Source organism: Uranotaenia lowii, chromosome 2 (genome assembly GCF_029784155.1).
Source record: "Uranotaenia lowii strain MFRU-FL chromosome 2, ASM2978415v1, whole genome shotgun sequence".
Taxonomy (NCBI): Eukaryota; Metazoa; Arthropoda; class Insecta; order Diptera; family Culicidae; genus Uranotaenia; species Uranotaenia lowii.
In genome coordinates this window covers 189,899,804-189,922,621 of record NC_073692.1, presented here as the reverse complement: position 1 = coordinate 189,922,621, position 22,818 = coordinate 189,899,804, and the positions used below count along the sequence as shown (strand labels likewise).

General features: G+C 34.8%; 1 protein-coding gene and 1 long non-coding RNA gene across 3 annotated transcripts in view; one reads left to right on the top strand and one right to left on the bottom strand.

Annotated features, from left to right (window-relative positions):
- The window catches only part of LOC129744586 (uncharacterized), a 327,683-nt gene that overhangs the window by 183,766 nt on the left and 121,099 nt on the right, over positions 1-22,818 (top strand). For both annotated transcript variants that reach the window (XM_055737200.1, XM_055737199.1), the window contains exons 3-4: positions 2,466-2,636; positions 17,870-18,224. In XM_055737200.1, the coding sequence (XP_055593175.1) occupies positions 2,466-2,636; positions 17,870-18,224 (526 nt within the window). The remainder of the gene's footprint in view (positions 1-2,465; positions 2,637-17,869; positions 18,225-22,818) is intronic.
- LOC129744599 (uncharacterized) lies at positions 3,368-3,793 on the bottom strand. The gene is made up of 2 exons (XR_008736950.1): positions 3,554-3,793; positions 3,368-3,492 (listed from the first exon to the last, which is right to left on the bottom strand). It is a non-coding gene; the product is annotated as an uncharacterized LOC129744599 (long non-coding RNA).

The window sequence follows — 22,818 nt, the reverse complement described above, 5'->3', positions numbered from 1 at the left end:
TTCTGTGTACCATCATTTCTGGTCATCGACCAAGGATAAAGCGCCTTTATTCGCTCTTGAAAGTAAAAAAGAACAAAAAAAAAACATTAATAGAACCAAAAACCTTTCGAGGTCTTCGAGAGCTCGAAAGGTTCGTACAATAATTTAGGTAAGATGCAAAAGTATTTTACTTATTGATTTTTCTGTAAGTTAAGTAAAATTCAAAGTAAATTCAATATAATTAGACCCATCACAAATAAATTGTGTGTTCTGAACACAATGAACAAGTGGAAGCATTCCGTTCAAATTCGAAAAGCAGAATTATTATAAAAGGATTAAATAAACGACATCTTAGCAATATATGTTTAAAAAAGTTTTTAATAATTTTTCATTTAATGATACTTATCTTAGTGCAGCTACCTCCCTCAAAACTTCATTGGTACTTCAGAAAATGCCGTTTGAACATGACCACCGAAAAAAAAAACATAGCATGCCTTTAACCTCCGTTGGCAACCAAAGGACAAGCGTGTGGCAAACACATTTCATGGGAAAGAAACAAAGAAACGCACTACCCAAAGTCACCATAAATTCATTATTTTCAACCGCATTTCATATCCGGACACTCAAATTTCTAAATATAAGCCCGCACTCTGATATTTTTCGCCTGTTGAATCATTATTGGATGCAATCGTGCATTCCCCTTAATTGCACAACACTTTGTTTTCCATAAACAAAATCTTCGATGCACAAACTCAAAATCACAAAACCACTATTTTTTAACATTAGTCTAACACAACTAATGCAACCCGCTCCCGATCATACGGCGTTAGTATTTTTCGCGTATACAACTGATAGTTTCACTTGAAAACTGTTTTCCGGAAAAAAATGACGAGCACGAAAAAAAACACGTTCCTGGCTGGAACCAGATAACAAATACCACGAGCCACCCCCGTTAAGCTGATAAACTATATTTTACCGGGATTTCTCCGGTAGAAACTTTTACACATTATCTCAGCCTTCACTTTCGATACACTTTTAATCGATTTTATTTCCATATTTCGATTTTTAATTTAGTATTTCATAAATTTTCGCGGACAAAGAGAAATACGCGTGCGGTCGGCAACAGGCATCGCCTACTCCCTCCGAACTACAGATTTTGGTTGCCAGAAAGATCACGAACCTATGCAATCATATTAAAGGCCACAAGACGAGAGAAAGCTGTCTTATTAAAGGTCTGGTTCGGAATCGCCCGTACTTTCCTGGTGAAGATCAACCGAACATCCTGAAGAGGTGTAGAACAATCAATTTACGTATCGAAAATAGTTCGACGGCATGTCCTCGAACTGAGGACACATCCCAATTTTGGTTTTTGTTGGTATTTTTTCAGCAGAACTTCACATTGGCTTACCAAGGAAAGAGGTCCCAATTTTTGTGTGCGATTTTTTTTCGAAGGTTAATTTCGAGTACGGAGTTGTCGAGAAGTTCGCCGGACCTGAACCCTATGGACTTGGCTCTCTAGCGTATACAGAAGCCCGAAGTCTACTCCACAAAACATAACGAGTTGGAAGTTCTGAAGCGCCATCTAGTAGAATCCTGGTATAAAATACCACAAAAACCACCTGCGGTCTTTTCAAAATCCTGGACATTATCGTTATTCAGATTCTGATCCCATACTTTTAAAGTTTAATTCTAGCAAAATGAGCATTAAAACTTTCACAGAACTTCTTTATGCTTACCGAGCTATTTAATGTCATGGAAGTTTAAAGCTTATTTACAATATTTTTCGAGTGTTAGACTTGTTGAAAGTTATGGGGTCAATGGGGTGATTATTTAGCCTTTCTATCAATTTCGGCTCAAGACGCTCAAGTTTGTGAAGCCAGTTTGTGTTGTCTCTAAAACAAACCAAAAATATACTTTAAAATGTCTCTCATAATATGCATCAGCTGCCTTTATTGCTTCAAAAGTTTAAAAAAAAAAACAATTTATAAAAATTTACAAAAAAAAAACAACATATTGAAATTTGTTACCAATCTTCGGTTTTAACATTAACAATTGGTTTCACACACATTGTTAACTTGTATCAGAGACTCACGGATCATCGAACAATTGTTTCGTAATATTATTCAGTGGAATTTTAAGCCACCACCCCTGAGGACTCTAAAGCTGACACCGTCCAATTATGACACGGATATTGATTAATCCTCGAATTCTGATATCACATTCAATTTTCTCGAAATTCCGGAAAAAAATTGGAGCACCCAAAACCGACAAGCTACGATCGAAAACATTCCATTTATCTTAATCGAAATCAGCGTCATCTTCAATCAGCAACAGTTAGCTTAGCCTTAAATTCATCCTACCCGACATCCACCACAATGTGGCCAACAAACGTGATTTCTCACTTACCTTCTCCCTGGCCCCTCCCCTTGCCCTCGTAATCCCCAATCATCAATAATTCACCATTCGATTTCGGTTTTCCATTGCAGGGCACCATTCCCCGGATCAGCCGGAATTGCCAGTCCCGGTCGCAGTCTCGGCATCGGTCCATCAGTCACCGTCGTCGTCAGCGTCGTTCCCGGTCAGCGACGTCGTTTCTGCTGCTTCTGCTCAAGGCTCCGAGCGCCAAAATCAAATATCCATTCCCCAGAAGCGAGGAGGTAAGAAAACCGAGATTTTATACCTTGGAACATGACGGAGCACGGTGGTTTGGAATGATTTCTTAAATAGTTGACTTCCATTAAATTCCAAACCGTTAATTTTTTTAACCAGAAATTCATTGAAAATTGGAATTGAAATTTAAAAAATAAGTGGAAACCAGTCTTTTAAATTTCGATTTTCAACTTTCAGCTATCTACTTTCGACTTTCGACTTTCGACTTTCGTCTTTCGACTTTCGACATTCGACTTTCGACTTTCGGCTTTCGACTTTCGATTTTCGACTTTCGACTATCGACTTTTGACTTTGACTTTCGACTTTCGACATTCGACTTTCGACTTTCGGCTTTCGGCTTTCGGCTTTCGGCTTTCGACTTTCGATTTTCGACTTCCGACTATCGACTATCGACTTTCGATTTTCGACGTTCAACTTCCGACATTCGACTTTAGACCTGGTACCAAACTTTCGTTGCATCATAATGTTAAAGCTTATTTTATATTCGCAATACATTTTTCTAGACATTTTGTTTCTTCATAACATTTTTTTTTACATAGGACATGGTGTCATTTTTTAGGTTCTTAAAAAAGAACAATTTGGCATCTCTGTATTTTTGCCACATTATAGAACTCTTATCTGGGGTAGAACTATACAAAATGCCAAATGTTAATATCTTAACAGTTACGGTGTTAATTATCCTGTTGTGATATTCAAGAATCAAAATGAACAGTATGAATATGATTTAATTTTTTTTTATTTAGTTACACATGATGTCAATTGCACCTTTCCACACAGTTGGCACGCTCAGGGAATTCGCAAACTCGTAGACTTGGTGCAAAATGTAAACCCAGTGGACAAGGTCTGCCAAAACAAAACAAAAAATGGAAATTGAAATATACACCACGAACACTTGAAATTCTACCTTATATGATGCACTCCTCGTTCACACATGGCGTATAGGCTGCAATTCCAAGGAACCGGAACAACCGTGAGCACGTGTTCCGTTTCTGTCGGTCCGTAAATTGGACAAGATTCCAAATCACAATTTTCACTCGTTGCTCTTGTCGTTAGTATCATTAGAAGGGTGACGAGAAAACTGAAGTTTATTTTAAGAAACATTTTTTCTAACAAAACGGAATATTCTACTTGATGTGGAGACAGCAAACTGGAGAATGATGCTTTGCTGTAGTTGATTGTTGGATTTATAGGATCTTGGCTGAACAATCCCTATCTTCTAAAGGAAATACATCTTGAGTGCACTTGAGTGGTGATTTTTTTTATTAGAAAAAGTCCCCTCGCCTTTTCACAGATTTGTACAGATAAAATACAAATCATTTACTGTTGTCTTGCAATGTAACGTTAAAGCTATCTTGATAACATAAAAAAAATGTGTGAATGAGTGAAATGGAATTTGTAGCTTGATGACGTTTTAATGTGATTTACCAATTGTTGTTCTTTGCCCATCGTTGTACAGGAAGATCGAGATCGTCAAAAAGTTAAGAGCATACGAAAAAAAAAAATCAAAATTTGAGTTTAGGAAATCGGTTTTGGATAGTGGTCAATACTTTAATAAAATCTACAAAAAAACGATGTATAACATTGTATTCTTGACAATTCCAGCAGTCAAAAATAAAATTTATTTAACATGTTTTTTTTTTATTTTTTTATTCGGAATCAACTGCAAATAATCTGATAAAAACATATATCTATACAAAATGATAAAATATTGAAGAACTTAAATGAATTTTTTATACAATGAATTTAATATGTATCGTCATTTGCAGCCAGGGTAAATCAAACAAACTACAGGTAAAATGTTTTCTAATTACATGAGACTGAGCCAAAATAGATGAAACATGGTTTTCTGGTGTACACAGATGTGAAATATACGGTATCATAGGCCACAAGAAAGGCCAAACAAATTCGGTTTTCGGTGTAAAATCAGTTCAAGCTGACTTTTGAAATCATCTACAACAATCAACTCGTTTCATACAGAGAAAAATCTGTAGATTTTTCAGGCCCCATACTAGACACGAAAACAGGCTGCCAATAGCACTGCCCTAAATTTGTAGGAGAAATTTTAAACTTGTGAAATGTTATGCGCTGCAGGCTAAAGTTGATCATAGGCCTAGTACAAGAGCTCATGTCAAATTTGTTCTAGAACAGATCACGGGAAGGGGTCTCTCAACGAGCCTGAAGTTTGTATGGGATTTTGAGACATTTTGCTCAGGAGGAACATGAAAATCCGGTTGTTCTTCAATATCTCAGCCGTTTTGAATGTAGTTTTTCTTAAAGCCTAAATCATGACAAATTCTTCATCCGAAGATTGCATTTCGATTCGGGTTAAAATAAAAAAAAAGTTATTAGGCTTCAAAAGTGGGCCTACTTTTCTAAGGGTGATATTCATCACTGTTATTGCTGCGTCAAAATGTTCGACGCGGTCCTTATAAATAGTGATTAACATCACATTTATAAAAGTGACCCATTTTTGAAGCTAAGAACTTTTCTATCTTAACTCGAATCGAAATGCAATCTACGAATAAAAAAATTGTAAGAATTTAGGCATTAAGAAAAAACTGTATTCAAAATAGATCGGGGACCAAAGTTATTGATGAAAAACAGGATCATCATGTTCCTCCCGAACAAAATGTCTCAAAATCCCATACAAATTTCAAGCTCGTCAAGCGTCTCGTGATCCAATCTGACCCAAATTTGGCATGAGATCTAGTACTAGGCCTAGGATCAATTTAATCCTGCAGGGCATAACTTTTTCAAAAGTCGTGTCATTTGGGGCACTCAAGAAGATTTATTGAGCAGTAATTCAATATTTTTCAGATTTAAGTTGTAGATCACTACTAAAAAGAGGTTAAATTCAGCGTATCCGTTTCGCCAATCATTAATTAAATACACTATACCTTACTTCATATCATGTATCAAAAAACTAAAAATTAAGATGACTTTAAAGGTGGTTACCGTAAAACGGGGTAGCATTGATCACCGGGGGGGCAACTAAGATCCATATGAATTTTTTCCACATAATCATCAATATCTATGTTTCAAGTTAAAATATCTCAAAACCTTTTTCAACGTTTAAAAACCTAAAAGTTGAATTTCAAATTGGGAAAATCTTGATTTGTTTTTGAAAATTTCAAATGCATGTAAAAATGTTATTTCAAAATCGTGAAATATCTATTTTTTCGAAGGCTCGCAAACAAACACCCTTCCTGATGAAATCAAAGCGTTTAGAAACAACAGGTTGATTTATGTGATAGTTCAACTTTCTTCTTGGGTAAATGTATAGTTTTGGTGTAATTTAGCTGTATTTTGGAGCAAATTTTTGATATTTTAAATATAGGGACATTTTCAAAGAGTAAGCCAGTCTAGGATAAAAGCAGGTCCTACCGGCTTCCGAGAAATTTTGGCGACAGAACACTAGTGCAAAAATAGATTTTACGGACTGAGATCCAAGCTCATTTGTGTAATCTGTTACACACACTACTGCATAAAAATCAAAGCAGCTCGCGTTTAGTTTTTTGTTTACATCCCAGTTCTCTTTGTTTACACCACAGCACAGTGGTCAAAGTTGCAAAAAATAAGAATTTTTACAAAGTTGTTTAAATGTGTTGAATATATATGTAACTGGATTGAACATTATGAGCTTGTGGAATATATACCAGCAGTTGTTTTAATTTTTGATATGTTTATTTGAAACATATATTTGCGCCGTATAAATAAAACATTGATTCTGTACGAGACCCTCGTTTCAAAATTCATTCAATCAAAACTTGGCTGTTTAACAAATTTGAGAAAATGAACTTGAAAATTATTGGAGTAGTGTCTTATTTTACATAAATTTGGTATGAGACATCCTTTCCTGTTTCACAAAGTGACATGGGTTATTCAAAACAATAAATCATCTATTACGTCAAATGTTCAAGTTTAACGAATTACAGAAAAAATGTAACAATTGTAAAAACCTGGGTAACGGGCAGGACAATCAGGTTGTTTGGCTTGCAAGATTCTTTCCTCCTCGGAAATTCCGTCTGCTGTACAGCTGTAATTCGATTTGGTTTGGATTTGAAACACGAATTTATATACTTTCAACTTATCAACTTACCGGAGGAATAGAAGATTCCATTTTTCTCGAGTTCTGCTAAAATGTGTCGCACTGGCAGGCGATCGAGTTCGGTGTTGGCTGATTCCTCGCAAGAACGGGCAGCCAAAATTAATGATCCATCTGTCTAATTGGTTCTTCTTGAATTTTTCATTAGCCGTTCCATCGGATGCTAAGCTGAAATTAAATTCGTTGATAACACATTCCTGAATCTCATTCTTGCATCCTGATTTGGATTCAGAATCAAATTTCGTTCACTTTTAGTTTGTTAACTTACTGATGTAGCGAATTTCCTTGAATTTTGATGAATGCTAGGGGAATCCGTTCCGCTGGCGAACGATCGGGGTTAGGGTTGACTGGAAACGGCCAGTTGCAACAAAATGTTCCATTAAAAGTGGGAAAGAATAACAATTCACCCACAGTGCAAAATGATTGGCGTGAACAATGTAACCAAAAATCTTGTTTGGGAAAAGTGACGTTTGTTTTCAATGTATTAGTGAGAGGTGCAATCATCAAGTGCAAAGCTTGGATCCCATCTCGTTGGATGGCAGCACCATATGCATTTTGTTGTTGTCTCCGAAGATTCGTTCGTGAAATAATATACCCGATCATCTTGATAGTAAAGGATCTTTGATAAAAGGCTAGAAACCCTATCAAATGGTAAAATTTGATGGAAAAAATTAAAGGGGAATATTTTGAGGGCCTAGGGAAATGAATGAAAGAATTTGTTTTTTGTAGCTCAAATTTTATTAGTAATGTTGAAAAATTTAGCCCCTTAATTTGTGCAGCATTTTGCCCATTTTCGATTTTGATTGTTGTTCTGCCCTAACAGATTAAGGATCGCTATGTTGTTTTTTTTTTGGACCACTAAGGGACCTAAACCAAGAAACAAATTCTGCATTGTATATTTCAGAATTCACTGGTCCAAAAGCTACAAATTTAGTATTTTTGAGCCACCGTTGTGTTCAATTTAGTGAATTTTCATGATTAATTTTATATCATTTGAATTTGTTCCAAACTGTCTTAGCAATTAATAAACTAGCATTTGTAAATATTATGAAGGTGTTTTGTCTTCTTTATGATTAAGAAAACTCGTTAAAACCGTCAAAATAGAGACTGATAAACGTCACATCAAAGCATCAAATTCTCAGCAAAGACGAAATCGATTTTTAAATCAAATTTAAAGTAGTCTTATTAATTTCTGCAACCATGTTTTACGTTCATATGAGCCCAGTACTGGATTTGAAAATATGAAACATGCCAAATTCCCCTGAACAGAAAAAATAATCGAGAAATAATGGAAAAAAAAAGATTAATCTTACCTCGTTTTACGGTACTTTTATTTGTTTTGCACCCTTTTTTATATTTGGTTCATGGAAAATAATAAGTGAATAAAATATATACCTATATGATTAAATTATAGGTGTATAGAACAGTTAAAATCCAATTTCTGAAGAAAATTAGGTGACCGTTAATCATAATTTTTTGACGAGCAAAAGAGAAGATGAAACATTTTTTTGATTTTTCAGTATATTTATTCAATCTTTTTGTTCTAATGATTTAATTTACTTATAAATAAATAGACGTAAACATCCAGTTAAAAATATATCTGACTTGTACGTATACACCCGGTAAACTCTGATTTTGGTAATTCATTTTACCGACTAGATATTAAGGCTTCCACTGTATGTTCGGTAAAACTTACTGATTGTTCGGTAAATAACTAATCAGTTATTTGCTGTTTATTTATTTCTGGTTGTTCGGTAAAAATTGGCAAAAGCTCGATAATTAATTCGACGAATAAGAAACCACTTAACAGTTCGATAAATTATGAGGTTTTTCGCTAATTACTACCGAAAGTATTTGAAGACTGTCCAGCGAAACTTCCTTGTTGCATTTTTTTTATTATAGTCGTTGGCGGACTTTTATTGAAAAACTTATCCACTACAACTGTGTTCGATGTTTACTCTTGGGCTCGAACACGCGGACATCGGCTCAGGGGGCAACTGATTTGTCAACTGAGCTATATCACAAGCCCTTCTTGTTGCATAGGCAAACGCTATTTTGGTTAACTCGTCATTTCATGATTTTTTTATTTTTCCTTAAAAATCATTTCTTACAGTTGGAAATGATGAGTGCATCAAGAAAATTTTTTTAAACAAAATACAAATTTTCTCTTTTTTTATACATTCATTGTTGCAAATTTGTTACTTTGTGAAATGAAGGTTTAATAACAGTGACTTTGTTATGAAAGAAATAACCGAATCGATTAACGTACTACTCATATTTAAAATTCGGTAGATACAACCGGGTTTTCAGATAAATACTGCATAAAATGATAATCTGATTCAGAATCTTTTGATTAATGAATAAAAAAAAGTTTGTTTGTTTGTGTTATTTTATGTGGCCGGAACAAATAACAAAATCTTCTTTTGCAGTTGCAAGGTTTCTTTCGATTTATTTCTATTTATTGTTTTTTTAATTACTTTTTATCATCCACCTCGTGATGATTCAACTCTGAGTGACAAAAAAGGATTTTTTGAATTTGTTCCGGTCTTATAGAGGCTGTCAATTTTCAGATCATTCACCTGTTATGAAAATAACAAATAATTAAAATGATGATTTTTTTCGATAATCAAATTGCTTTTACACCGAACTTCATTAATAGGTGTTCCAATTACTGTAATTCATAAGCTTCCTTATCAAAAATCTCCCTGTTTAAATCTTTTGAATAAAAAGCGCCGAGCAAATTGTAACGTCTGTTTTGGACAGCATCGATTTTGCACAAAAGTTTTCCTAGGTAAGCCGCATGTAGCTTTGATATTAGGTCAGTTGAAATTCAGCTTAGGGATGGATGCCCGAGCAGACTTTGATGCCAGAATCGATAGCAAACAGTAACCAAAATAAGCTATCAATGCCAAAATGATAGCATGATTTAGTATAGCATTTTTCCCGATGGCAAAATTAGGTTCCATTTAAACATCAATATACCTAAAGATGATGCCAAACCAATACCTAAAAAAGGCATTGATACCAAAATGAAAGCACTATTTGGTTTTGTTTTTTCCAAGATAACAAAACAAGGCATCACTAAGGTTTCATTTTTAACGATAGCTAGATCAGAAAGGTGAGATAAAAATGATAGCATGATTTGGTATTCAACTTTGTGTGCTGAAAAATCAGTTTTAATTATTTAGGTGTCAAAGATTAAATCTAACTTAAAACAATCAGCAAATTTGTTCGTTACCGGGCGGTTTGATTGTTGGATTTTCAGTCATTGAAAAAATAGGCATCCTTAAGGTATCATTATTTTAAAAAAAGAAGTTACCCCACATATATAAACCTACTCTCTTGTATTTAGCTTTTTCTAACAGTTGAGTCGCTGCTACTGTTATGGCCCTCTTCCCTACTTACCTAGGGAAACGCCAACAGTGCTAAAACGTGGCGCTCATTTCCTATGAACGAATAGCACACTTAATTTGCTTAATTGCGGTTGTACTAATACCGTATTTGTTTATGCCGAGTGTTGCGCTGGTGCACCACTAGGTGCTGTTTGTTTATTCGGACAGTGTTGCACTTGTTTTGACCTGGTGTTGCACTGCCATCGGGCGGTGTTGCCCCGAAAATTTTGTCAGTGTTGCGAGAGAGCGTGTGACTGAGTGAGATAGCAATACACTGGCGACGATTTTTGTTTGTTTTTATCGGGTACGATGGAACACTGGCCGAGGGGAGAAAACAAATACGGTATAAAAGTATTATGATACCTCGTTTAGCCTTAGAACAAATATTTGTATAGTGTTGAATTTTGAACTAATTGAAAACCAACCCGAACAGACCTTCTGCTCTACAAGGTGGCATCACATCACATCACTACAAGGGGTATCCCTAAACTAAAAGAAACTTGAACGGGTTAACCTTTCTATGCCAAATTCATCCAAAATTATCTTTTTTCGCGTCTCATCGCTTAACCGTGTGGACACCATTCAATTCACATCATAGCCAGGATTTGTCATTTTCAATTTTTTTCAAAACCTTTATTTTATCTCTGTATGGATTTTACTTATAAGAGTAATCAACAAAATTTTCACAATTTTTGTTGTGTGGTTGAAACATTAAAAAAATCTTTTTTCCATGCGCAAAAACTTTCGTAGGTGCATATATCTACAGTCACTGATCCAACCAATCACAGCACACGCTAGAAACTATTAAACCATTTACGATTCAAAAATAACCATTTTTGACCTTTTCCCGGGAAATGTCATTTTATGAGTTCTCCATGAGAAGTCATAAAATGACTTCTAGGGGAGAAGTTCGAATATGGTTATTTTTCAACCGAATGGGATACTGGACGAGAAGTTAAAAATGCACTGAAAATAATTTTCACTTAAAAGGTAAGTGACATCTAGAGTGAATTTCGGCCATACGTAAATTCATGTGAATTTTAAGTGACCGTCAAGTGAAAATCACTTAAGTGACCAATCAAGTGAATTTCAAGTGAGTGGCAAAGTGAATATCAAATGTTTGCTCAGGTCGTTAATATCTTTCAGTTATAGTGCTTTTAAGGGGAAATTTCGGAATATCAAACATGAATCAAATTTGTTTATTCAAAACAATTATTTATTTTAAAAAATACAACTTTTAAAACCCTCATTTTTTCATATTTATTTGGATCGAAATAGAAGTTTCGGTTTGCGAAAATAATCAACTTCTTCACTTTGACGAGACAATCTGGTTGACTTTTCTGAAATAAAAATGAAAAAAATTACATTTTGACGATAGTCTATTGGTTTGCATGATACTTACTTTTATTTCGCTGCACTTGAATTTTTTCAAAATAAATCACCATCGGAAAACGTATCCGAAATCTGATTGCTTGAAAAAGGTCACTATAAGGACGTGTTATCCGATTCACACGATGTTCCTGTCGATCTATGGAAAAATATAATTGCTTAAAAACATATAAATTACTCTAATTCTGCATGCGCCTACCAACTTCAACAAACCTCTGTTGTTTCTTTTCCAAACAACAATAAAACAATCAATACCGACATTGTTGACATTCGCTATGACAAAAATCACTTGAATTTTAAGTGACGGACAGGTGAATATTGGCTTAAGTGACCGGTCAAGTGAATTTCAAGTGAGCATCGGAGACATTCAGTGTCGGTCACTTGAAACTCAAGTGATGAGTAAGTGAATATCGATTCGGTCACTTAAAACTTAAGTGAGAGGCAAGTGAAATGTACATGAGCCACTTGAAATGAAGAAATTCACTGAGTTCTCACTTTTAAGTGAATCGTCTAGTGTTTTTTAAGTGTGATTTTGGGTTCAGTGTGGTTATTTTCCAACCTCAGCGCTATGTGGAAACAAAGGGCCATATTTTTTTTTGTGTTTAATGGGATTTTCAAATGAAAAGAAAAGAGATTTTAGATTTTTTGAAGAAATTACTTCTACTTTTAATTAAATACAACCATTTCGTTCACATTTGCGTCACCGGGACTACCGGGAGCGTCATTCTACGCTTCTTCACCTTCCGGGTAGTACGGGGACTGGTTACGATGCTTTTATTTTTATTCTGTGACTTCGACGATGAACCGAGAGCTTTTCCCGTAATTGTTGGAACTGGAAGCGGAGCTCTCACTTGGCGCACTGAAATAAGTTATATTTTTGTTAGTGGTCAGGTAACTGACTCAGGTTTGATACAAATTAAGGATTTTCTTTAGAAAATATATTACCTTTTAGAAACTCCTCCTTCATGATAAGTCGATTTTCAGGTAAACTATACCAATTTTAAAAAAATAATTGAAGAACGCGTTCGGCTGCCCCATCAATTACTTTCAAAATGGCGATTCAAACACCAAATTTTACAACCATTTTCTGGTTATTACTCGAAAACTGCCAATATGGTTAAATTTGGAACAAGAAAAATTATTGAAAAATAACCATATTGGCAGTTTTCAAGCAAAAGCTTAAAAATGGTTATTTTTGATCCATAATTGGTTAAATAAAAATGAGCGTGCACAAACTAAAAGAAAAATAAAAGGAAAAAAAGTGTTTCCGTAGTTTTCGCGACGGGTCGAGTTTATCGGATTGCTGTTAATTATCAGTGCGTTGCTGCTGCAGCTTTTGCTACCTCCGCGGCCCCGAGCATTTCCGCCGTGGAAGAGGCAACACTGAATGATGCCCCTCTAGCGATACGGAACCGAAGACAAAGCTGGAGGATACAGGAGCTGCTGCTGCTTAGATGTTGACCGATGGTTTGCAGAGTCTGGTTTCGAAAGCCAAACAGTCACCAATCGGTCTGAAGCCGGTGCAGGACGTAAACCAGGTGAAGAACCGCAAATCAAAAAACATCATATTCGGCGAGGCTGAGATTGAGGCCTTGTCTCAGCAGACGAATGTGCCGCCGCCAAAAAAGTTTAACGCTCCGGAAGCTACTTTGCCCCATGGAGAATCCTCTGGCTCGACCACTTCTGTTGCCTCGATTTCCGAAGAAGTGGACAACACTGGATTTATGCGGAAGGTAATCGAGCTGGGCATGCAGAACGTTAAAAGATCCAGCGGCCAACTTGTTGGGTGAAATTTTGCCACATCAGGGAATTTTTCATACAGTTCCGAAACATGAAAATTCGTTTCCAGAGAACTAGAACACCTGACTAGTACGGTATCCTGTCGCCTTGGATTTACTGCTGGCGCGTGACGAAAAGGATCCCAGCTGAATCCGTCAAATCGGCTTCTCAGCCTGAACAAAATTTACGTGGTTCTGTTCTTGCCTCAGCAACGAGATATTTTAAGAGATTGTTTCAAGGTAAGTACTGGTTAAATTTTGTTTAATCATTTTATCCACACTAGGCGATTTTCAATGGTGGAACAAATCGAAGTGCCTCCGAAGTCTTCCGAACAGTAAATCGATCGTGAACGGTGTTGTAGGTTTCTGACCTGTTTACGCATTATATGTTGTATTTATTTAACTGGGAAACCTTGAGCCACGCAATATAGGGTTCTTATGTTTTTTCATGAATTAATTACTTGAACACATTTACTTCGAATGCCAAGTGTAGTTATGTTAAATTAAAACTTTTATTAAGACATAAAAATTATAGAATTTGGAAGAGACGTTCATTGAACTTATTTCAAGCACATTTCTAGAATGTTTACGTGCGAAATTTGTGTAACTTATTAATAGTGCATTTTTTTAAATTGTCTAAGATGAAATTGCTTTAAATTAATTTAATGAATTTAGAAATTACTTGGTAGGAAAAACGTTGTAATTTGGCTTTAAATTTGTACAGTTTTGAGTTGGTGGCCCACATTTTTCAACTATATTTAAAAATTCAAATGCTAATCTCATTGCATAGTTTTAGGCGATTTTTTAAGGCGCATTATTTTCTTATTGTTAATGAAACGTCGGATCGTTGCATAAGTGCAGGCGATTTAAGCAATTCTTTGGAACTTATGTCACGAGGTTTTCTGAGATCGCAAACAATTTAGAATTATTTCAAGTTTTGCTATCATGCCTGTTTAGCAAAGTTTGATATCTTATACCCTAAATAAAGGTGGTACAAGAATTTGGCTCTAATTTTCAATACGCGGATAGCATAGTTATGAAAAATTTTGATTTCCCTGGAAGTTTTTTGATACCTCGTTTTGCCAGCTTTCTTGAAGGAATTTTGAAAGCACAACGATGCCAAATTTTGGCGGGAAACAATACCTTAAAAAGGCATCATTATGCCCTCAAATCTCGTTATTAAACGTTGGCTAAATGAGGCATCATTAAGCTTTCAGTGAAACCTACACTTGGCATAATCGAGGTATCCTTATATGAAAAGTGAGACCCAAATTTTGGCATTGTACCACCTTTATTCGGGCAAAATGATACCAAATTTTACCTTCATGGCATGATAGCAAAATTAGGTATAATTTTGCCATAAAAATCTGCTCGGGTGATGCGAGTATTTATAAATCGTGGAATCTTTTCTTTAAAAATCTTACATCTGTATAGTTTTAATACTTTTGTAGTGGCTTATTGCCATGATGGTGGTCAGCTGTTAAGAAATCAGGATGAACATCTCTTATAAATATAATTACCACGGTTAATTTTTCAGTAAACTGTTCGGTTCAACACCCGATGTCGATAAACTTTTGACGGTTTTTTAGGTAAATTTTATAATATATTTATTATATTTGCTAGTTTAATGACATTGCGGTGAACGTTACGACGAAAATCCTAGATAGAAGAATTCAAGATTGAAATTAAATGATAGATAAAGCAGATGCTTAGTAGGAAAAAATTTATAGATGAGCCAAGAGCATATTTTATGAAAAGCTTCAAAGGTGTGTTCTAGACCCTTTGTCCCGCATCAATTGGATGGCTGGGAGAAGTAATAGCCAGAGGGGCAATTACGTTCACCTATACCTTCAATCCGATGGATTGGTAAAGCACGTGCTTCCCAATCGGACAAAAAGTCTAAACTAGCATATAATAGTAAATCAACGGTGACTATTCGTTAAAAAGAATGATTATTTTAGGGCTAGAATTTACTTACAGCCATCAGCTCTGAAAGCAAGTGCTCTATCACTAAGATAGGGTCGAGAAAACGAAAAAAACCTTTTGTTTATTGTTGTTTATTGTTTATTTGTTATAAAATCATCTGACATATTTAGGTGTCTTAATGATCTACTTAATATTATTTGTACATTACATGATACTTTTCCTAATTTCTCAGTTGGTCACTTAAGTCAGATTCAATACGGCGTTTGAAAGTTGAAATGAAAACATTGAAGTCGAAGACAGCATAATAACGTAGAAAGCATATTTTTGCGGAACGGAGAGGATCGTTACTGCCATATCGCGTGCTTCTAGGTTCCAGGGAGAGCAAGTTTCTATTACGTAGGGTTCTTTCTGGAGCATAAATATTACAGCGAGATAGTAACCAGGAGCAGTCAATTTCGTTCCGAAGAATCTTTGCCACAAACAGCGATTGACCGATGGAACGACGATCCGACAGCGTATGAAGTCCAAGCAGAGCACAACGATGAGCGTATGGCGGTAGGTTTAAAGGATTCTCCCAAGGTAGTTCACGAAGAGCATAACGAACGAACCGACGTTGAATTGCTTCAAAACGCGCTGTCCATGAAGCTTCAAAAGGCCACCATACTAGGTTCGCAGATTCCAATGTTGATCGCACCAGGCAACAATACAGAGCTCGCAAGCAGAGAGGATCAGTGAATTCTTTACTCAAACGTATAATAAATCCAAGCATTCGGTTAGCTTTCTCGAGTACCACAGAGTAATGTCGCTTAAAAGTCATTTGACTGTCCAACAAAACGCCAAGATCCTTTATCTCCTCAACACGATGCAACTGCTCGCCCAGAATATCGTAATTATGAATAAATGGTTTTTTCCTACGCCCAAACGTGATAATACAGCACTTCGTAACGCTCAAAACTAGTAAATTATTGGCGCACCAGTTTACAACTGTGTCCAAGAAGCGTTGTAATTCATAACAGTCAGATTTACTGTTTATGACTAAAAATATTTTTAAGTCGTCCGCGTACAGGAGAACTCCACATCCAATGAGCAACAAGTTGATATCATTACAAAACAGCGTAAACAATAAAGGACCCAAATTGCTGCCTTGGGGTACCCCAGACTTTGGAATGAAGTCAGAAGATTCAGCTGAACCAATTTTCACAGCCAATCGACGATCTCTTAGGTAGCTTCTGATCCACGCACACAATCGTTCGGAAAATCCCAATCGATCAATTTTCTTAAAAAATAAAACCACTGCAATGTATTTCTTAACAAATAAAAATAAAATTTGGTCAGTTAGCAGGAACATCAGAAAACGGAAAAGAAATTCGCTGAAAAACTTTATTGTATATTTTCTGTTCTTGTTCAAAGAACTTTTAGATCCTTGACAGTCCTTAGTCCCAATCCCTCTTATACGGTGTAGATATTGATACGGTTGTTGATTCATTTGCTGTATTAGAATATGTATAGTATATTTTTTTATTTTCTTAAGACGACCCGTTAGGTTCATTACACGTTTCTACACAGTGAGCACGATCAGCAAATTCGCATACTTGAAGATCTGGGACGAAATGCAAGCCCAACGGACAAGGTCTGCCAAATAAAACAGAAATTTTAAAATAAAGTTGAAATATACAGGACGAAAATTAGTATCTATACCTGATATGATGCACTCCTCGTTCACACATGGCGTATAGGCTGCAGTTCCACGGTACTGGAACAACCGTTGTCACTTCTTCTGGTTCCGTTGGTCCATAAATTGGACATGGCTCCAAATCACAATTTTCACTCGTTACTTGTGTCGTCAGCATCATTAGAAGGATAACGAAAATACTGAGATTGATTTTAGAAAACATTTTTTCGAACAATGCGAAATACTCAACTCGATGTGAAGACACCAAACTGAAGAATGATACTTTGCTTCAGTTGATCGTAGGATTTATAGAATTTATAGTTGAATGAAACTTATCTAGCAAAAGGAAGTGCCCCTTAAGGGCACTTGAGATTGGTAGTTTTTTTTAATTAGAAAAGGTTCCCTCACGTTTTCTCTAATTTATACAAACAAACTACAAATCACTCGATTCTTTTTTTTTTGTAAATGTATCGTTATAAAACTGCAAATTACACAATCAGACGATTTATATCACCAAAAGGAACAATATTTAAATTTCACATTGATTACAATGTAAATTGAGGCTATATGTATATTTAAAACATAAAAATGAATGAATTGCGATGGTCCCATTTTTTTTAAGGCGGACGAAGAAAATTCACATAAGTGTTTTTTTTTCTTCTGTGTAGTGTCCTGCAAAATAAGTAAACGAATAAAATGGAATTTGATGCTACATGACATTATTATGTACAATCAGTCAAAAAATTGTCCGTACAGCACTAAAATAACTGAAGGTCTATTTTTTATCAATAGTGAAAACCTTCACAAATTTTTTTAACTGAACCACTGTGCTCCTTTTTCTTCCAAGAACCTCAAAAACAATCGAATCCATTTTGCTTTCTGTTTTGATTTTTTCGCATTACCTACCGATTAAATCATCCCGTCTCTGACATCCCGTCTTGTTCAATCAATATTTCAGTTAATCCGCTGCTGTACAACGACCTGGTGGACTATTCGGGCAATTCCATTCCCAATGGGGGCGTGTGGGATGACCTGGATGTTGGTGGTCCAATGTCGTCATCTTCGTTTCGTGGCGGCGTGGAACCTTCACGGTTGAGGAACTACGACCTGTTGGCTAGTTTGTTGGCCGGGCCGGGTCCATCGTCCCATCAGCAGCAACCGCAAACGTTCTACAACGATCCGGTGGCCGTTCCATCGGCCTACGGGAACTTGCCGTACCTGTTCCAGCCGGAGTTGTCGATGGTGGCCGGTGACCGGGCCAAGCGGATGACCAGCAGACCAGGCGGAAAGAACCATCTGCGGTCTGCGATGAGGTAAGTGTGGCCATGATGGATGAATGGATGCGAGAATCATATGTATGTTCCCGGGCACGGTGTTATTGGCAATTGGTGAAGGCAATCAGGGTGCCGCAAACTAGTCACACGTGGTTTCTATCGGTAGTGGAGGCCAATTTCAATGCTATGCAGCAAACCGAAATCGATTCGTCTGTGTGTTGGTTGACCATTACGGTGTTTTCAATTTATGCGGTATGAATGGGCAAACCCGGGCAAACCGATGTTTCTTGATACAAGTTATCAAAACCAGAGCAATAAGGCTGGAACAAATATCAATTTCTTCTTTTGTCACCCCCCCCTTCGAAATTTCCAAAATCCCGAAGGGGGGAATAAATAAAGTTTGAAATATTTTAGGTAAATTTCAAATAAAAATTCCAATATCCGAAAGATTACAAGACTAAGGACCAAATTTTTGAAGATGGAAATGAATTCACATTTTGTATTCTTGATTTTATTGAATTTTTCGATAAAAAACTACATGATTTATAAGTTTTATGCAATAATATAGTATGCAATTTGGTTGCATACAAGCTTTCGTACAATTTATTCCAATTTATTTGTTTTTCGCATTATTTTTTATTGTCCCCCCCCCCCTCGCGATGTTCCAACTCCGAGTGACAAAAGAAGGATTTGAAATTTGTTCCGGCCTAAAGAGCAGTAATAAAAAGTTTCTTATAAAAAAAACATCTTACAACAGCTCATAGTGATTGTTGGAATTTCACTATAACAATCCTTTTTATTTTGTTTTGATCACCACATGTAGTGAATATTCTTTTTTTGAATAATGTTTTTCGATGATTTTACGGCAAAATAATTTAGCTGTTATCTGTCTAACTTTTTTTGTATCTGAGAAAATGTATCCATGTATTGGGTCTAAATTTTTTTCTTACTCGTCATACTGTTTAGAAATGTTTCAAATTGGATATAAATCTCATTAGTTTTAGACTATGGATATAAAATCTGAAGTCGCACTGCAAGTTTTGCGGTGCGAACCACTCAAGAACAAATATTGTGTTGTGTTAGACTCATCCCTGTTCGATTCTAACATTTCAAAATAGTGGATCCGTGCTTGAACAAAAGTTGAATATGTGATGAAAATGCTTCTTAAACATTTCTACCCGCTCATTTTCAACACCTATAATTTTCTTTTAATCTTCTTCTAACCATCTATAATTTTCAGTTCTTGAAATGTTCTCACTATGAGAACATAACATTCACCGATAAGGCCGTAAACATTAATTTTAAAATAAAAATCACAGTGATTAATCTTAATCAATGAAATCTCAAACCTTTTCAGAATATTTACCCAGCAACACTTCCAATGCTCTGAATATTAGGTGTAAACAAATTCAGACTAATGAGTAGTGAAATTTTGCTGGATTATGTTCAACTTTTTGTTTATAAAAATTGAGAACTATTGAAATCTGCGAACATATGTTACTTGTGGTTATTTGAAATTGAACTTTGTTTGAGTTGTTTCCTCTTTTCTTAACTTTTTCAATTTTGTTCACTTTTTTCATAGTTAAATCAAACGGTATAATTTTTGTTTTTGTTTTTACTAGAATGTTAAACTACACAAGGCAACAAAATTCACATTTTCCGAATGCAAAGAGATTGAAAGCTGTGTTTGACTTATTTGAGGGCACTGATTCCAAATGCATTTTTTTTTCTTTTTTAAATCAGATCGTATTTAAAAAAAGGGATAAATTCATTCATTCGAACAAAAAAGTTTTAAACAATAAATGTGATAAACTTTCTTGGGGACCGCAAGTAATTTTGACTTTTGAGATAAAAAAGTTGTAAAAGCTTTCCTTATGTTATATTTTTAAATTCTGCAAAATATAGGCATTTTTACGAAATTTTAAGGAAGTTTAATGAAGTTGATTGTTTTAGATATTTTTTAAAGAATAACTCAAATTGTTTCGCAGTCTAAAACAAAGTTATTATATGAATGAAATTCTCCAATATCAAATTCTTCAAGACATTCTTTAGTGATGTTAGTAAAAGTTGTAAAGTTTTTATCCAAACTTATAAAAAATATAGAATTTCGTTATTTTTAAGCTTGGTATCTATGTTTAAAACTGGAACATATAGGCAAAAATCTGAATCCTTGATTGAATGAAGGATAAAAAATGGATTCAAAATCAGCTTTTATTTTTTAGTAGGTCCGTCGGTTCATCAGTTAAAAAATGTTGATTTAACTCAAAACTGATTTATGTTAAACAATCTAAATACGTCTCGTCACCAAAACTAGAGGTGATTATTTTTTATTAAAAGGTGATGAAATTCAATTATTGAAATGTATACACACTAATTGTTGCTTCCTTGTGTCAGGGCGCCGTAGGAAGTACTCACTTCGGAGGGAGTGGGGGTTGGTTGGAGGGTGATAGATTTTTCTATGACATTTTTACTTTAACAATGTATGAATGAAAAAAAATAAAAATATCATTTTTAAAATACTATTTCATTATTCATTTTTAAGTTCCTTTACAGAAATAGAATGCTAAGAAACGCTAAGAAACTTACTTTCATCGATGGTTGAAATCTTAAAATTTGCATCAAAATCTGGTGAACTTAGCTGAAAATTGCCAGAAGTTCTCCCACACGTATCCGGGCCGCTATTTTATATAAAACCCGGCGAAATTTGGGCATTCTTTTTTCCGAATTTTCAAACCAATATCCAGGCACTATCCATGATTTTTTTTAACAAACCAGGAACTACTTAACAAAAATCAAGAAAAAATACATTTGAATAATTATATTTTCATCGAAAAACATAACCAGATTTTAAATTGCATTTCAGGCTTTCAACAAATACTCTATGTTCATTTTAATAAATTTAAATTGAAAGATTTCATTTTTGTGCGACAAAATTTAAAAATATAATGATGCAATCTGAACATTTTGTTTGATTTAAAAAAAATAAAAATGAATGAATCTATACCAAATCAAGATATTTTTCAACAAAATTTCGGCAATCAGGCCGGGCCGAAGCTTTCCCAATTTTTTTTTTTTTTGCAATGTACGGGCAAGTCCGAGTAATATGTCTTGCATAATTTAGCTAATTACTTACAATAAGTGTTTTTTTTTAATGGAAGCTTTCATTTTTGATAAATTTTTAAAAATAAATCCTTTTTCAATAGTTGAAGCAAAAAATTAAAATTTTCTTGTTCAAATCGGATCCATGTAAACTCGATCCTAGTTAAAATTTTTAGTTTGAAATCCAGGTTCTTGAAAAAAAAACTGCAATATTATAAGTTTTGAACAATATGTGAAAACTTATGGAATGCTTGCAATTTCTTTAAGAGAAGATACATGTTTCTTTATGATCAATAACTTAATAAAAAGTCAATTCCTGTTTTTTTTAAAATGGTTTTTCATGAGACAAAACTTGCAAAATGAAATCAAATTCTACTTAATTTTTGTCACTTTCAGCTGAATTGTGCAAATGAACTGACTTTGGTAAAATTTAAAAATCGAACTAATAATAAGAGTTATAAGGCTGCGATCTCTTGCAATTTAAATTCCTTACCGAAATTGTCATCTTAGGAAAAGTGTTCCCAAAGGCGCCTAGCGGGTTAAATGCGCGTACGGCCGTTTAACGAAAAGGCTGATATATAATCAATTAATTTTGAGGGTGATACGCTTTGAACATGAGGCAATAATTTTTTTTATGAACTTACCAACTCAAAAAATTTAAAAATTATTACAAGTATTTTATAGCTTTTGATGTAATATTTTGACTTTTAAAAATTATACGTAAAGAAGCTCAAAACAAAAACTTGATTGGTTTGTGTTTCCTATCCAAATAAACTTATTTAAACATATTTATCCTTTTATGAAGGTTTCATGATGATTAAAAAGTGGATTAAGAGGGAATTTTTGTATACCCCCTTCATGTTTTTAAAATGCTGCTATCCTAAAATAACAGGTTAAATAGAATAAATATATGATTTTTTTTCATTAAAATTTCGAATCTAAGCTCCAATCAACATCTTTAACGAGAATTGAAGATCTCAAAACACGGAAATATTGCCAGATAAACAGAAATTTTGGCCAAAACATTAAAAGGCGCATTTAGCCCGCATTTAGTTTCAGGATCAACAATTTAGACAACAGTTATAATAAAATCGTTTTCTCGAAGCCTGAAGGAGATTTCAACAACAAAAAATTACTTCACTGTATAGAAAACAAATGTCTGCTCATGGGTATATAGCAAATAGCTCGCTTTTCCCCTTCAAAATTTTAATTTTGATTTTGGAACTTATTTACGAGCTGAATCTGTATCTGAATTTTGAAGCTGAATTTTTTCTGAAATGTACATAAAAATGGTTTCTGAATTTAGAAATATGAGCCAAGAATTTTAATCAGTTTCAGAGCCCTCAACCATGAATCCATTATTATAATTCGGATGTTTTGGGTTTCATTGATTATTCTTTGTTCCAATTATGTATTTCTAATCCGACTTGCAAATCCAGATGAGGGGAGGGGGTTTAACCTCTGAAATTCCTCATTCCGTTCAAACGGCCATGTCTTGTGTTATCAGTTAGATTGTTCAACACGAAATTTTTAA